At 35.5% G+C, this 11771-nt stretch overlaps 2 protein-coding genes across 3 annotated transcripts; one reads left to right on the plus strand and one right to left on the minus strand.

Annotated features, from left to right (window-relative positions):
* Nucleotides 1-1903: 1903 nt before the first annotated feature.
* LOC113702995 (DEAD-box ATP-dependent RNA helicase 47A) lies at nt 1904-4746 on the plus strand. Of its 2 annotated transcripts, none has more exons than XM_027224203.2 (2): nt 1904-2004; nt 2810-4746. In XM_027224203.2, the coding sequence occupies exon 2, from the start codon at nt 2902-2904 to the stop codon at nt 4585-4587; it is 1686 nt and encodes a 561-aa protein (XP_027080004.1). In that variant the 5' UTR covers nt 1904-2004; nt 2810-2901; the 3' UTR covers nt 4588-4746. The 2 variants fall into 2 exon arrangements, with proteins under 2 accessions (XP_027080004.1, XP_027080003.1); XM_027224202.2 differs by lacking the exon at nt 1904-2004 and adding an exon at nt 2218-2354.
* Nucleotides 4747-6882: 2136 nt separating this feature from the next.
* On the minus strand, nt 6883-10251 carry LOC113704011 (bifunctional UDP-glucose 4-epimerase and UDP-xylose 4-epimerase 1-like). The gene is made up of 9 exons (XM_027225604.2): nt 9822-10251; nt 9352-9401; nt 9055-9190; nt 8525-8626; nt 8166-8393; nt 7961-8042; nt 7712-7794; nt 7483-7574; nt 6883-7126 (listed from the first exon to the last, which is right to left on the minus strand). The coding sequence occupies exons 1-9, from the start codon at nt 10017-10019 to the stop codon at nt 7042-7044; spliced, it is 1056 nt and encodes a 351-aa protein (XP_027081405.1). The 5' UTR covers nt 10020-10251; the 3' UTR covers nt 6883-7041.
* Nucleotides 10252-11771: the final 1520 nt, after the last annotated feature.

The raw sequence follows: 11771 nt of genomic DNA on the forward strand, positions 1-11771 counted from the left end.
TTTAAAAAATCAATTACAAATTTTAATTAATTGAAATTATTTGATACCATCATCCTAATTATTGATTTGCTAGTGTTTCCTAAAATTATACTTCATTCAACTATGAAGTGCAACGTGCCAAAAAGGTTAAAATATTTTCTTAACACAATTAAAAAAAGTTATCACCTCCTTACATGATAAAAAGAGATAAAAATGTTATCTCCACTAAATAAGATGCCATCAAAGTGAATCAAAAAAATTTGTTAGAAATTTTGAGACTATTCATAATGATATAAATTTGAAATCCAAATTAGCACCATCTATTTTCACTAAAAAAAGACAGTTTTTTTTTTTATTGAAAAAGTTTCTATCAAGCCCCATAAATGCTATGGGTTTTTTCATCAACTTGGTTATAAATCACTTTGTATGGATTACCATTTTTTCCAAAATGATTTTTAGGTTCTCAGTAAACGCATCTTTCAATTACCTTTATTTCATATATATTGATTCATTATAATTTTTTTTTAAAAAGAGAAAATAACAATCCAAATGAGAATCTTTTTCTTTACTGGATGGGTTTAGCTTGTATTATGGAAGCCTTATGAAGATTTAGAGCCACCTTTAATTTTTTTTTTCCTTGGGGATTGAGAAGCAAAATAATCAAGGCTTAAGCACGTATTAACTCTCCAAATGTGATCAATCAAATTTCCATTCCAAGCCTTTTGTAACGAATAATCCATAACCCGTGTTGCCTGGAGTTCACGGTATGATCTTGTTACCAACGTGTGGATTTTGATCGTGGAGCTATGCATTTAGCCCCACCTGTATTATTTCTTTTGTATTTTTTATATAGTTTGTCATTTTAGTTAGGATTACCAAATTGAAGATTATAATATTGTTATTTATTTTTTTACTTTTAGTTGGACTAATGATGTTTCATCTCTTTTTACCCTCCTATGAATAAACTCCAAATCAAATTCCTTTATAGACACTTCTTACATTTTAAATTCAAAAGGTATTAAGGGATATTTAATAATTAAAAAAATCAAAATTCTATATAAAAAAACATTTAATGAGTTAGAAGCCTTATGATTTGATTATCCTAAAAATCCCTTCTACAGGTTATATATATATGGTTATAGATTATATCATGGATAAGGATAAAAGGATGTTGATTGTTGCATTTTGCATACAACGGATTTTTCGTTGCTCTCTCTCTCTTTACCATTTTTCTCCCTTTTTCTATGCTATTTGATCCTGGTATTTGCTTGTCTTCTTTTTTCTTTAATCTTCAGTTCAATATATGGGATTTTAACTTTACATCATATTTAACTACTCGTCAATACCATCAACGCTAGGTGTGCGACGGTATTCAAAGTTGTAATTGGCTATTTTGACAGTTACTTAAAAAATAAACCTAATTGTTAAAAAGCGAGTGAACTTGAACGAACAAAAATGAATTTTCTTTTTCATGTCGGAATAAGTGATACACGAGTTTTTCTATATAGCTATATGCAATTAAAAATGTAAACGATAAATTATCTTTTAAGTTTTATTTTTTTGAATAAGCATGTTATGAATTTCAATTTTCATTAATAACTGAACTCGTATGCAAAATCACTCAATCAATTGAGTTTGAGGAAGGTGTATTTCCTGTAAATGTGATAACAATAACATGATAAATGAGATGACAACAGCATAATGTTTTGATGGCATTTCACTTGAAATTGTAAAAGTTGGGCAATTCAAAAGACAACAAAAATAACACTATTTAAAAGCCTCCCTAGTCCCTAGTAGTAAATAAACGAAAATTGGATGAGAATGCATAACAATTTTCACGATGGGGCAATAGTCGAATATATTCAGATATCATGGACACATGGTAAAAATAGAGAATTGAATTCGTTACCACTTGCTCGTGCGCGCGATCGTTTTAGCCTTGAGGCCCCTTGACAACGTTTCGTCTTTGTAACTGCAGCATCGCCCGGTGCCATGTTCTTCTACTAGAGGCGACTTGGACAGGAGGTACTTTACTGATTCCCCCACCCACCCTCTCCTCCCCCCCCCCCCCCGGCATTCCCGCCGGAGTCCCAAAAAGTTCTAGTTTTTGTGGGATTGAGATGTTCAATGCTAGCACTCTTATATGCAAAGTACAATCTTGGTAAATGATTTTTGCTGCGCTGTCCTCCACCTGTTTGGGCAAATGCCACAATCATTTATGCTTGGCTTCAGGCAACATTGTATTCAGAATTTCGTGCCCTGCGTTTATAAAGATCAGAGTTTTGTAACTTTTTAGTTGGAGCTTCACTTGTCTATGTTGAGTCGTTTCAATCAATGTTTGGACTGAAAAAGCTTCATGAAGTAAGCCATTGAAGGTTCGTTTTTCTGAGCTATTGAAACTTATTGGCTAAGCATACTTGAAACGTTAATCAATTGGATGCTTTTCTCTACCCGTTTTGGAAAAGAGACAAAAACGTAGCGACTACTGAACATAGCCCACCTAAGGTCTTTCTTAATCTTGCTTATGGTTCCCATCGCCTTCCCCTTTCTTCCTTCCCGTTCTTCTGCATTCCAAGAAATTTGTTTTGAAGAAAAGGAACAGAATGGGAAGATTGCTGAATGATATATGAGTGAAGTTTTTAGGTGCATTGATATGTTTTCACTTTGATGCTGCGTTTTCAGCGAGTTAATGATTAGCTAATTCGTGACTTCTGAGCCCTGCATCTCTGCTGTTTAAGATTGAGTTTTCTTTCATTAATAAATTTGCTTGTAGCTTCATTGATTTTTTGCTGTTTAGATGGCTGATTTTTAGCTGTTCTTACTTCTTTAGGAGGTGGCAATTGAAAGGCTTTGAACTCCTTTTGTAGTTGGATTGAGTGTAATGAGTTGACTACATCCTTGCTTGCTAGAGAGGGACTTAGAATGATGCCACCTTTAACAGCAACAAGGTCATGCTTTCTTGTTGGCAATTATCTGTCATTAAGAATATTTTCTCGGCTTCAGAAGACAGTTTCATTTCACAAAAGTCTTCCAGTTTTCAGTAAGGTTGGTCACGAGACTGGACCTCTTACACTAACAAGTCTCGGACTGAAGAGTGAAACTGAAACAACTACTGGAAATGAGAAAAATAGACTCCAGCATGGGGTTTCTACACTAGAATTCCCAAAAAGTAAGAGGAAGAAAGTTGGTAGTAATAGAGAAAAGTTGGTTGCAGCTAAGAAGACTCCAGACATTCCGGCAGCCCCTTTTGCTGCTCAATCTTTTTCTGAGCTTGGCCTTCCTCCTTTGTTGGTTGACAGGTTGGAGAAGGAAGGATTTAAGGTCCCAACTGATGTTCAAGCTGCAGCAATTCCCACAATTCTAAAGCGTCGCGATGTTGTGATTCAGTCTTACACTGGTTCAGGGAAAACATTGGCATATCTTCTGCCCATTTTATCTGGGATTGGCCCACTGAAGGAAGATTCTTCAACTTTTGATGAGCCTAAGATCAAATCAGAGATAGAAGCAGTTATTGTGGCTCCTTCCAGGGAGCTGGGGATGCAGATTGTGAGAGAAGTTGAGAAACTATTAGGACCTTCTGACAAGAAACTGGTTCAGCAACTTGTAGGAGGTGCAAACAGATCAAGGCAAGAAGATGCCCTTAAGAAGAACAAGCCGGTCATTGTAGTTGGGACACCAGGACGAATTGCAGAGATAAGCACAGCTGGAAAGCTTCACACTCATAGCTGTCGATACCTGGTCTTAGATGAAGTTGATGAGCTCCTTGCTTTCAATTTTCGAGAGGATATGCATCGGATTTTAGAGCATGTCGGAAGACGATCTGGTACAGGTCAACAAGGTTCTAATAGATCTCAGGGTTGGCAGCCTGAGCGTCAGACAATCATGGTCTCTGCTACAGTGCCATTTTCTGTGATAAGGGCAGCTAGGAGCTGGGCAAATGATCCACTCCTTGTCCAAGCCAAAAGTGTTGCCACACTTGAATCTGTCTCTTCCTCTGGACCCATTAATTTTACAGGGACTACTTCCAACTCAAGTTCAAGCTCAAACTATCAGAAACTGCCAGCAGTTCAGAGCCTACCACCTAATCTTCAACATTATTTCTTTGTTACTAGGAAACAACACAAAGTTGATGCGTTGAGGAGATGCGTGCATGCTTTGGATGCTAAGTCCAGCATAGCTTTTATGAATCACACTAAACAGCTAAAAGATGCTGTTTATAAGCTGAAAGCTCGAGGGATCAAAGCTGCAGAATTGCATGGCGATTTAAGCAAACTTGCCAGATCAACCATCCTAAAGAAGTTTAAGGATGGGGAAGTTAGAGTACTGCTAACAAATGAGCTTTCAGCTAGGGGTTTGGATGTGCCAGAATGTGATCTTGTAGTTAATCTGGAATTGCCCACTGACTCGGTTCATTATGCACATCGAGCTGGCCGAACAGGTCGACTTGGCAGAAAGGGTACTGTTGTCTCCATATGTGAAGATCCAGAAGTATATGTTGTGAAGAAATTACAGAAGCAACTTGGTATCCTCATTCGGGGTTGTGATTTTACAGAGGGCAAACTTCTTGTTACTGAAGAAGAAAAGATGCTAAAATCTGTAAGGCAGTGAAGTAATAGAATTTTCAGTAAATATCTTATAAGAGAATTATTGACAACATTGTTTTGGTTTTGTTTTGCTTGTTTCTTTCGACAAGAAGTTGCAGGTATTTTGTAAGGCTACTTAATTGAATCTGTTATTAAGGCTTAACTGATTTTTCATTTCAAAGAACATCTTTTGGGTAGTTCACATACGTACATGCATGCATACATAACTGTTCAGCATTTACGTGTCTAAGTAGAAGTCTTGTTAGAATTCGTGCGCACATAAATGCTTGGTAATCATCATAGCTAGAGTCTGGTCTGCTTTCCTTCTTCTTTGATGATGGAGCAGGCTGTGAGAGAGCGGAGACAAAAGGAAGAAACGGGGCCAGTGCCTGGAGAACGAGACTGTGGACGTCCATCTCTGAGTCGTCGAAGCAACTGAATATGAGAATGGCGATTTTGGCAGAGGCGGCTGTGCTGGAGAGTTGGATGCAAGAGTGGATACTTTCGCCACGGCCCACCGGTGCACAAGAAAACACTAGACTGCCGCTTTCTTTCATTTGCTTCTCTCTGCTCTCTGTTCCTTTTACAAGTTGAGATTCCTTTCACTTAAAGACACAATTTTGGTTTTGTATATGTTCAAAAATAAGGTCAATAAGGACGATGTGGGAAAACAATTGTGTAAGTAGAGTTTTAATTCCCAAGTTACATTTGGAAATGCTTATGTAAGTAGAGTTTTGATCATTTCTGTACCCCAATAGTTTGCAGGCATGTACTGATTAATGGCAGTTGGTTTAGTGTTATATTGTTTGTCAATCCAGCCGTGCTGCATGAATTTTTGGGAAATGGCGTGGTTAGCTAACTTATAAGACGAAGGAAAACATGCACGTCAACTCTTCAATGAGTTTATAGGGGCTTAACACCGGAAATAAGTTCGACAGACAAGCAAATGAATATTTGATAATAGATGTCATCCAATGGTTAAGGTCTTTAATTCTTTTTCCCCGGGATGTAGTTTTGACTCTCATCCTTTCATTTTGTTTTTCTTCACTAATTAGTGCTTCCCTTTTAAAAAACAAGGTTGAAAATAATAAGAAAATATCAAACTTTCAGCTTCAAGTGTGGGAGACAGTTTGCGGTTCAAGTGCTATATAAAAAATATGGGCTAATATCATAAACCTCCCTTGAGGTTTCTCATAATATCACTTAGCACCCTTAAAAGTAATGTAATCACTGACCTCCCCTAATAATTACAATTTGACACATAATGCACATATCAAATAAATAAATGGAGCTCAAAAAAAAAAAAGTCACTTTCTTCTCTTTCCCTTTTCTCCAATATTCTTCTTATTTTTTTGGATGACTATACAATTTTTTATTTATAAATTACAATAAATTAAATTTTATTTATCTTTTACTTTTTTGTAATTGTGATAGAATGGGGTATGATTTCTTTGTTTATTTTGAGTTGATTTTTTTTAACGATTAGTACAATTTAAAGGTTTGGACCATGAGTTGAGAAAAAGTTGGGAAAAAAAATATAAGGTTTATAATAAATCGATTTTAAGCATATAGCGTCAAATTGGTGCTAATGTTTTTCTTTATAAATATTTTTTTATTTTCTAAATTTATATTTTGATGGACTATAATTTTGTGATGTGATGGTACTACTAAAAATTGTTTTTTAGGTGATGATTTTTCTTAGCATAAATAAAGTGATTTATGAGTATTTTTATTCAATAAAAATGAGCAAAAGGGCAGTTTAGAATTTTTAAAAATTTTGTCACACAAATAATAAAAATAATGAAGGTAAGTGATATTTTTAATACCTCAAAGGCGCTAGGTGATATTAAGAGAAACCTCAGGAGAGGTTTCTAATATTATCCCAAAAAAAATTTAGAGAAAGGGTTGGCAACTTGGTATAAATGAGGACTAATTAATATTGATAACAACATGTGCTTAAACGCTGCAGGAGACAATTTTTCTTGTGATTGTTCAGTGTTAACTTATATACAGATAAGCAACACAATTAAATTTAGGCGTCAAGGCCGGTGGTATGTTTGGTAGGATACATTCTTATTGAACGTCTGCACCAACGACTTCATCTTTTTCGCCCTGTGCAAGCTGGGGGTATGTTTTAGACTTTCAGAATAAGCATGAGAAATAGAAAACAAATCCACCAGAAATTCTGAAATATTTTGCTAGATTCTGGTGTAAGACATAAGTATAGAGTTAAATATCTGTTTGAAATATTTCTTGCCTTCTAGCATCCAAACCACGGTAACTGCAGAATTAAGCCCAGAAAATGATCAGAGTGGAGATCTGAAATCAAGTTGATTTTCGAGCTGATTTTGCTTCGTTCAATGAACAGAAGGACCATCACGTTTGAGTTGATTTTGCTTCCAAATATTCTTAGTATTAACACAATGCTAGGAATTGAACAACTACTACTGATAAAGTTGGGATAAAGAGGTATCAAGAGTCAAGGCTTGCCCTCGTAACCCCATGGATTCAGGCTTGCCCACTTCCACTGATCTCTGCACATATCATCTATGTTGTACTTTGCCCTGAGGAGAAATTACAAATAGCTGTTAAAGACTCGCATAGCATGATATGCATAAACCGAAAGGTGGAGGCATCATTACAATACTAAACAAACACGAATGCCTGTCTGTCCAAGAAAAAGGAAAAACATCAAATTCTTGTTGAAATTCTTATAGCATCGTATGGTACAACAATTGGCAACTGGGATGTGAACATTTTCCTTTTTAGATTCAAGTTTTCAAACAAATCCAAAGCAACTAGGAGGAACTACAAGAAATGAGGTAACCTCGCAGCCAGAGAGAAGGAAAATGTATCAGAATTTGAACGACTTAGTTGTTTTCATCACCAATGTAATGCAACATAGTGCAAAGCAACTTACTTCCAACCAAGCTTTTTCTCAGCTTTCTCTGTTGATGCATAAACTGCAGTGGCATCTCCTGGCCTTCTTGGACACAGTTTGATGGGGATGTCCTGAAGGTAATAAAGTAGTGCAAAAGTCAGAAGCAGCTTGAACATTTACCAGATATGCATTCATGCCTTGCATTTGCCTGTTAGCTGTTATTTGTGTGCGAGTGAGAGTGCGTGCACGCGTGAGAGAGAGAGATCACCTTTCCAGATGCTCTTTTGAAAGCAGCAACCATTTCGAGGACAGATGTACCTTGGCCAGTCCCCAAGTTGTAAGCATGACAACCTAATATGCAATGTTCATCAGAAAATGTAAAACAAAGTGAAACAAAATCTCAAAATGGTCATCTTCTAAAATCACATTAATACTATTACATATTGGCTCATAAAAAGCAGTGATTAGTTTTAATTGCAGCCGGCAATAATCTTTATATACAGAAGGATCTACGGACCTTTAAAATCCATTCGAAAAAGCTTCTGCAAGGCAGCAACATGACCATCTGCCAAATCCATCACATGGATATAGTCTCGTATCTGCTAACCAAGAAACTACTTAGCTTTTGTACAAAACGTTAAGCCTTATAAAAGGCAAGTTTATTTTAGAGCACTTTAGAGCAAGATAACTGCCAAATCATGATATCAGGTGAGTTCACTTACTGCACTACCATCAGGTGTGGGATAATCATGACCATAAACATTTAACTCAGGTAGTCTACCAACAGCTACTCGTTCTATGTAAGGCATGAGATTGTTTGGGATACCCTTAGGATCTTCTCCAAGCCTACCACTCTCATGAGCCCCAACAGGGTTGAAATATCTTAGCAAGATAATTTTCCATTCTGGATCTGCCTTTTGAATGTCTCCAGCAATTTCTTCCAGGAATAGCTAGAGTACAGGCAGAAAACCAAGTAGTATAAGTACTTCTGCCATTCTGAACCAGAGACAGGGAGACTGCTTTCATGAAGTTCTAAGCAGACGACTATATCACCAAACTATAGGGAGATCTATGAGAATACCTTTGTGCGGCCATAGGGATTCATAGCCTTCAAATCAAAATCTTCAACACATGGAATTTTTTCAGGTTGGCCATATACAGTGGCAGATGAAGAGAAAACCAACTGCATACAAAAACAATCAGATTAATAACATAAACAAAAGACCAACTGTTAAAACACATTAAGCAAATTAAGCGACACTAGGCATCTTCTATGCTAGTACATCAAATGAACTAAGTTGATGCCTCATTTCATCCTACAAAAAGAAACCAATTCATGCAAGCTACCTTCAAAGTGAGGACGCAAGAACGAACTCCCAATTTAAAATGCATCATCAAACAGGGGATACTGAATGTTGAAATTAAATTTTCAAGAATAAATATCTTGTTAAAATTCTCCCAAAAAAGAAGAATATGACAGCTTTGAAAAAATCATAAAATTCCATCTAGGCACCATCCTATTCCCCCTTCTCATCTATCTCTTCGGTCTAAGTTGTGAGTAAAGGAATATGTGGAAAAAAAAAGGGAAAACCAAATGCACACACAGCATACCTTCTTGCAGTTGTACTTTGCCATGGTCATGTACAAATTGATTGATCCAGCCAAATTGTTGTCAAAATAGCGCATAGGATAAGCAACACTCTCCCCAACAGCTTTCAGGCCAGCAAAGTGTATAACAGCATTAAACCTGATAAAAAACACCAATGTACCCCTAATTATATCATAATATACAAAGGCATATGCAACAGAAGATTAAAGCAAATGTGAAAAGGAATACAAGTGTCAAATTCATTGCAACAAGTAAATTACTTTCGTTTATCCACAAAATGAAATATACATTTAACCTACTTGTTTTTTGAAAATATCTCCTCCAAATCCTCCTTATTTCTAATATCACCCTGCAACCACGTAAAACATGACCAAGATTCAAGATTAAACACCCCTCACTTCGAGCACCAAAAAAAGAAAAGAAAAGAAAAGAAAAGAAAAGGACAACCAAATTTTCTTTGATAAAGAAAAAGTTTTCTTCAATTGTTAGGACTAACAAGTATTCTGCAAAATTTAAAACCCATATAAAGAAACCGATAATACCCTGTTCAAAGAAAAACTTAAGAACATTAATGCAACACTAAAAATTCCATCATTTCTCGAAACATAAGGAACTAATAATAAAACAAAAGACATAAGCTTGCTCAAATACAAACTAGATACAGCTCAGTGCTATTAAAAATCCATCACTTCTTGAAAAGAAGATTAAAGATAGAAAAGGAAAACCCAAGACACAAAAACATGGAATGGGTCATGAAGAGTAAGCATACCAGATAGAAATCAAGATTTTTAGACAACTGGGGTCCCGCTAACTCTCTGACTCGAAGAACAGCCTCTTCGACGGAGTTATCGAGGTTGTCAATGATTGAAACCTTAAAACCTTCTTTCAATAGCTGCAGAACAGTATGAGTTCCAATGAAACCAGCCCCTCCTGTCACCAAAATCCTATCTTCCACTCCCACGGCCATTCTTTCACAAGTAAAGCAAAAAAGAACCCTTCTTGTCCTGTGAAAAACGTTTGAGTTTGGGAACAAAAAAGTGTCTGAAATGGGGAGGCTTGAAAAGGGTTCAAGAGTATAATACTGGGAAACCGATGGAAATGGAAAAAAATAGTATGAAGAAACTGAGATATCTGTTCGAAGCAACGGATAAAAAGATGAGCCAAGGCACAGAAATTAATGGGGAAGGATACGTAAGCATGTAGGACTAGTACTTAGCGATATATATATATATATAGTAGTGTATTAGTTGAAAAATGTGAAGGGACAAAAAGATGAGCATGAATCATGATGATGCTGTAGCGGTGGGATGGATAACGGATGAAAGCTGTATCCTTTTCAGTCAATTTCCAAAAGGGGGTTTTGTTTTGCATATCACGTAAGTTCCCAGATTAGATGGGTTGGCGGGATGTTGATGTCAGATGCCGTGAATGAGTGGAGGGGTTGGGCATAAACTACAGCTATGGCTTCTTGACAACTGATTAGGAGTTAAGATGTGGGGAATTTACACAAATGATGGCTAATTCCTATGCCTACCTTCTTGCCGAACCTTTGGTTTGTTATTGGTCTGTAGAGGAAATTGTGGAAAAATTGAATTTATTGCAAGCCGAAATTGATGGGATGATGCCTATATCCGAGTTTTTTTTATGATTTGGGTAATCTTGGGTGTTAGCTAACACCTCATGGTAACTAGTTAATTAGTTTTAAAAAGTAAAGCATTGTTTAGATGGTAAGTTTTTAGAGTTTTTATTAAAATATATAATGTGACAGTGTGATGTAATGTATGTAAGGTAAAAAAATAATTAAAAATGTGTCAAAAGAATTTTTTCGCAAAAACTCATATTCTAAATAATTTTTAAGTTTGTAATCTATATCTATTAGAGATTTAAAATCCTTCTATGATATCTTGGAATATGATTCGATTTTTATCATCGGACCAAAGGAGTTGTTCGGATTGCATAATCTAGAAAGCTTTTGGAGAAAAAAATTATTATAATGTTTTTAGAATATTACGTATGAAAAAAGGTGGCTGAAAAATGCGTAGAAGAAACATTCTCGAAAATTTTTTAAAAAATTCAATATGGCAATCCTGACAAGAATATTTCCAAGTAATATATGATGAAGTATCGGTCCAATCTTTGTAGTCAACATCTCTTGGATGGATAGAATAAGTTTGTAAATGTGAATAAATTTATGTTAAGTGCAAATTAACCCAAAAAACCAGTGTTTGTCCATTAGAGGAAAAAAGGTGGATATAATAAGTTTATACATGTGAACAAATTTATGTTAAGTGCAAATAAACCAAAAAAAAAAAAAACATGTGCTTGTCCATTAGAAGGAAAAAAAGGGAATTTGAAAGTCAATTTTTTACACATATGTCAAGAATTCAATGATAATAATATATACACTGTAAGTATATATAAGATTTACTCTTAACGTATGTCATCTCCAACTTCTGAAAAGTGCGACTAAGAAAAGTATGAACTGAATCTTGGAAAGATTAAAGCATTTCCATTTACGGCCGAACAAATTTTTCATTATATTTAAGGATTAATTTTATATATACTGTCGGTGTATACACTATCACCATTAGATATATAACACATGCAAAATTTGAATTTAAAATTCAAAATTTGCATATCCAACCATGATAGTGTATACACTGACAGTGTATATAAAATTTACTTATGTTTAAAGGATATGAATTTATTACTTCTAAAT

This window comes from Coffea arabica, chromosome 8e (genome assembly GCF_036785885.1).
Source record: "Coffea arabica cultivar ET-39 chromosome 8e, Coffea Arabica ET-39 HiFi, whole genome shotgun sequence".
NCBI lineage: Eukaryota > Viridiplantae > Streptophyta > Magnoliopsida > Gentianales > Rubiaceae > Coffea > Coffea arabica.

Coding starts and splice junctions, on each gene's coding strand:
- LOC113702995 (XM_027224203.2), top strand. CDS start 2,902: ATGATGCCACCTTTAACAGCAACAAGGTCATGCTTTCTTGTTGGCAAT.
- LOC113704011 (XM_027225604.2), bottom strand. CDS start 10,019: ATGGCCGTGGGAGTGGAAGATAGGATTTTGGTGACAGGAGGGGCTGGT. Junction 9,402..9,821: donor AAAATCTTGATTTCTATCTG/GTATGCTTACTC, acceptor ACGTGGTTGCAG/GGTGATATTAGAAATAAGGA. Junction 7,575..7,711: donor TCAAAAGAGCATCTGGAAAG/GTGATCTCTCTC, acceptor TATTACCTTCAG/GACATCCCCATCAAACTGTG.